Source organism: Medicago sativa, chromosome 4 (genome assembly GCF_051527215.1).
Source record: "Medicago sativa cultivar Bolivia chromosome 4, Bolivia_mono, whole genome shotgun sequence".
NCBI classification, from domain to species: domain Eukaryota; kingdom Viridiplantae; phylum Streptophyta; class Magnoliopsida; order Fabales; family Fabaceae; genus Medicago; species Medicago sativa.
This window is the reverse complement of record NC_140752.1, coordinates 57951654-57956298: the sequence shown is the minus strand read 5'-3', so window position 1 is coordinate 57956298 and position 4645 is coordinate 57951654. Positions and strand designations below refer to the sequence as shown.

Sequence of the window (4645 nt, the reverse complement as noted above, 5' to 3'; positions counted from 1 at the left end):
ATTCAGTTCAAGATAAATTAGAATTTCAAAAGGATATAAAAGAACTTCAAGAAAAGAAGTTAATTACTCCATCTGCAAGTCCACATTCAGCACCCGCTTTTTATGTGACTAATCACAATGAAATAAAAAGAGGAAAAGCTAGAATGGTGATAAATTATAAGAAACTCAATGATGCTACAATCGGAGATTCTTATAAATTACCACGAAAGGATTATATTTTGCAAAAAATAAAAGGATGTGATTGGTTTTCATCTTTTGATGCAAAATCAGGATACTATCAAATCAGACTTTCAGAAGGAACTAAGCCTTTAACAGCTTTTTCATGTCCACAAGGACACTACCAATGGAATGTTCTTCCATTTGGACTAAAACAAGCACCATCTATATACCAAAGATTTATGGATAATGCTCTTAGAGAATTAGAACATATATGTTTGGCATATATTGATGACATTTTAGTTTTTACAAAAGGAACTAAAGAACAACATCTTAAAGATGTGGAAATTGTTTTAAACAGAATTTCAGAAAAGGGAATTGTTATTTCAAAAAAGAAATCACAATTAGCCAAAAAGGAAATCGAGTATCTAGGTCTTATTTTTAAAGAAAATGGTACCCTCGATTTATCTCCACATGTTCAGGAAAAGATTCAAGCTTTCCCTGATGAATTGAAAGATCGAAAACAAATTCAAAGATTTTTAGGATGTTTGAATTATATTGCCAATGAAGGATTTTTCAAAAATTTGGCAACTGAAAGAAAGATTTTACAGAAAAAGATATCTGAGAAAGTTCCATGGTCATGGACTGAACAAGATACTCTAACTGTAAAAACTATTAAAAGAAAAATTAAAGTTTTACCCAGCTTATACAATCCAACAGAAAATGATTTTTTAATTGTTGAGATTGATGCTGATAAAACAACCTGGGCAGGTTGTATGAGAGCTCTACCTAATGGTAAAGCGATACTGAATCTTGATGATTCGGGAAACTATGTTGGTGATGTAACCCATCAACAAGGAATGAAAGATACTGGAGCAACCCAGTACGCTAAGTCTAGTAGCTCGAAAGAGAAATTGGACAAACTCTCTGATTCATCAGAAAGATTAGTATCAAAAGATACTAAGATTGATTATTCTTATGAAAATATTAAAAATAAGATAAAAGATGAAGATCTTTTACTTTGCAAATATGTTTCAGGATCATTTACAGATACCGAAACAAGATATCCAATTCATGAATTAGAAACATTGAGTTGTGTTAAAGTTTTAACAAAATGGCAAATGGAATTAATTCCAACCAGATTTTTATTAAGAACAGATTCCAAATATGTAACTGGATTTTGGAAATATGACCTTCGCGTCAATTATAAATATGGAAGACTTGTAAGATGGCAGATGAAACTCCAACCGTTTCACCCATATATTGAATATATAAAATCTGAAAAGAATTGCTTTGCAGATGCATTGACAAGAGAATGGAAGCAGCTATAAAGACATTACAGAATTCTCTCAGGCAAAAGCAGGAGCAAATTGCCTCTGCAAAAAATCGTCTAGAAACTCTTCTTTATGAAGAGGGGGAGATGATATTAACAATCCAAAACCTTGAAAAACTGTGCAAAAAAGAAACATCAACAGTTTCAGAATCCAAAAATACTGAAAACTGGGATCTGCTAGGTCAAGATTCTGGAAAATTCAACTACTATGTAAAATACTCAGCTCCAAAAGAGTCAAATATCCCAATTGAGTCAATAGAACCAAAAGGATGGAAATCTTCAACAAACCCAACAACTGTCCTTGCAGATTTACCAAAAACATCTTGGGCCGATAAAGTCGAAGAAGAAGAAAGAAAAAATGGAAAAGAAAAAGAATCCATTGATCAACAAACAAGCCAAAAGATTGACAGTCAACTTGGAGGAAAAAAGAAAGCTTATGTAATTTTTGATGGACCTATGAAGGGTATCTACCAAAACTGGGAAACCACAAAGTTACATACAAACGGCAAAAATGTCAGATACAAAGGGTATGAGACCCTTGAAGAAGCAAAAACAGCCTACAACGCTGTTTACAAAGAAGTTGCAACAGCAAACAATATAGTCCAGCCATCAAAAATGGAGACTAAGAAGAAAATATCTGTAGATAGAATTATCTATGGAGAAAGCAAATTTGTTAAAGAAGTCACCATTGGAGACTACTACAAAAACTGGAGATGGTTAACCAACTATTCAGAAGAATTAAAAACAGAATGTTTTTATCCTAGCAACAACGGGATAGAGGTAAAAGCCGTAACAGTCCCAGGCGTAAGTAAAGAGTTAGTCAGATCATTCTATGATTGTGGAATGATTAAAACAATGTATCTTCAAGAAGATGCAGGAAGAAAAATTCATGAACTAGAACTTCTTCCAAAAGATATAGGCGAAATCGCTTATAAATTCAATAATAGCTTCGCAAAAGGTAAAGAGTTCTTTTTATCTTTTACTTCAACTTATCCATGGTTCGAAGACGATGAAGTTATTAAAGCCAGACACTTAATCAAGATTGGCATTTCAAATCACTCATATCCAATAAATGATGGAAGAGATGTAGATCCAAGACCAGAATGTTTTCTGCATCAAATGGAAAAATTCTATGATACTCTCATTAGATTTGGATCAAAATTACCTAACTTCAGGGTAATTACTGCAAAAGAAAGTTTTCTAGTCTACAGTGACTCAAGAAAACAAGCAAGAGAAGAACACCTTCAGCAAGTTCTAAAGTTCGAAGAAAACTTTAGTGGGCTTGAAGCAGACTTGGGCCGTCTACCCGACCCAATCCAGCAGGAGTGCTGCCGACACTTTCAAAAATACAAAGGACACCAATGCAAGTGGTGTGCAAAAGACATAAATAACGTGGCAGACAAAGAATCGTTGTATGACAGTGACGTTTCACCAAACAACGAAGAAAATGTAGAAAATTAGTGGGCATGGGACCCATTTAGAGATAAGCCTTATCTCTAAGGCAATTATGTAATCTACTTTTCTGTATTTTCTTTATTTCTTTTGTCACATAGTAAGCTGTAGCCAGCTGTAAGGATGGAGACGTAGTACCTATCTGTAAGTCTCTATTCCTATAAATAAGAGCCTCGAAGCTCATTTGTATGTACCATGTTTTGAAGCAATATAAGTTATATCGTTTGATATGAGCTTGCCTCTTAGTTTTTAGAACTAGTGGTCCTATAGTGGTAAAACACTATAGCTGAGAATTCTTGAGGTAATACTCTGGAGGAATTCGCCCTGAGTTGGGATAAACTCAACACAAGCAGAAAAAACTGCTGAAGAAGATCAGATTGCTGAAGCAAAACAACCCATATTTCTGAAGAAAATCAGGTATGAATTTATCAAGAATTATTATAAAATATGTCTGAAGTTTCATATTTTGAAGGAACGTCTAGTTATCATGCTGATAGCATAATAGATAATAAAATTGAAGAAGCAGATTTATCTTTAACTGCTGAAGAAAATTTTAAGAGAAAGTTTAGTAAACTCAAGGAATTTCTGTCAAGAAAAAATATTCTAAAATTCGGAATAATGGTAGGAGAGGAAGCAATTCCAATTGAAACAACTAATGGAAAAATAGTTATATCAACTATAGATAAACAACAAATCGATAAAAGACTTGGAAAATTTTCTGAGAACGAAAGAAAAAAGATTGGTTATATTCATATATCAACCATTCAAATTCTAATCAAAAGTACCTTCATGAAAGGTATTGATTCACCGCTAGAAATAGCTCTAGAAGATTCTAGAATTAGAAATAAAAAACAAGCAGTAATTGCAAAAGGAAATTGTAATCTAAAATATGGAAAGATAAAATTTGATATAAATTTACAGATGGGATTATCCCTAAAAGATATAGATTTGAATAAATCTATAGTTTTTCATTATAAGCTAAAAGATTCAACATTTATGAAAGAAGGTAATCATCCTTTTACAATTTACTACAGAATTAATTATGCTTTGAGTAATTCACATCATAGCATAGAATTCATAGGAAAAGAAACAATTCATATTGATGAATTATTTACACCATTAATTACTTTGGAAACACCAATATTTAAAGATATCACGAGAAATAGTTTTTCTTTGATAGAAGCAGAAAAGAATATGTTTGAAGAAACAGAAAAACCATTGTTTAGAAGCCAAAGTCTTCGAATAACATCACCAAACAAAGATCAAAAAGATTTTAGCAAATCATTAAGTTCTCAAACTATATTTGAAAGTGATGCTTCATCCTCATTCGAACCACCTAGGAAGGATTTCGAAATAAGCAGAGAAAAAGAGCTTAAGGATCTGCATGATTCTATAAAAACTCTATCGATACAGGTTAATAAGATTAATCAAAGACTATAAAAAGTCAAAATGCCTGGATTAAATCTAAAAACAGAGTTACAACTCTATAAGCAAAGACTAGAAGAAATAATTTCTGAAATAAATTATCAAAATACAAGAATTATATTAAAACAAATTCTTTTTGCTTCACAAGATTTAATAATCTACCATGTAGATTATATTTCTAATTTATTAGAAGAAATAGAAGATTCGAATACTCTTACAAGTATTCAGCAAGAAAAAGCAAAAAGACTTTTAGAACCCTTTCAAGGTTTAGAAAAAATC

The 4645-nt window shown here is 31.9% G+C and overlaps 1 protein-coding gene across 1 annotated transcript; it reads left to right on the top strand.

Moving 5' to 3' along the window:
- The first annotated feature begins 3388 nt into the window (after nt 1-3388).
- On the top strand, nt 3389-4381 carry LOC146930177 (uncharacterized). The gene is made up of 2 exons (XM_085708281.1): nt 3389-4188; nt 4273-4381. The coding sequence occupies exons 1-2, from the start codon at nt 3389-3391 to the stop codon at nt 4379-4381; spliced, it is 909 nt and encodes a 302-aa protein (XP_085564407.1).
- The last annotated feature ends 264 nt before the right edge of the window (nt 4382-4645 follow it).

Excerpts from the sequence above, each read along its gene's own strand:
- LOC146930177 (XM_085708281.1), top strand. The coding sequence starts at position 3,389 with ATGTCTGAAGTTTCATATTTTGAAGGAACGTCTAGTTATCATGCTGAT. Across the intron at positions 4,189-4,272 it reads AGCCAAAGTCTTCGAATAAC|ACCACCTAGGAAGGATTTCG; the intron begins ATCACCAAACAA and ends ATCCTCATTCGA.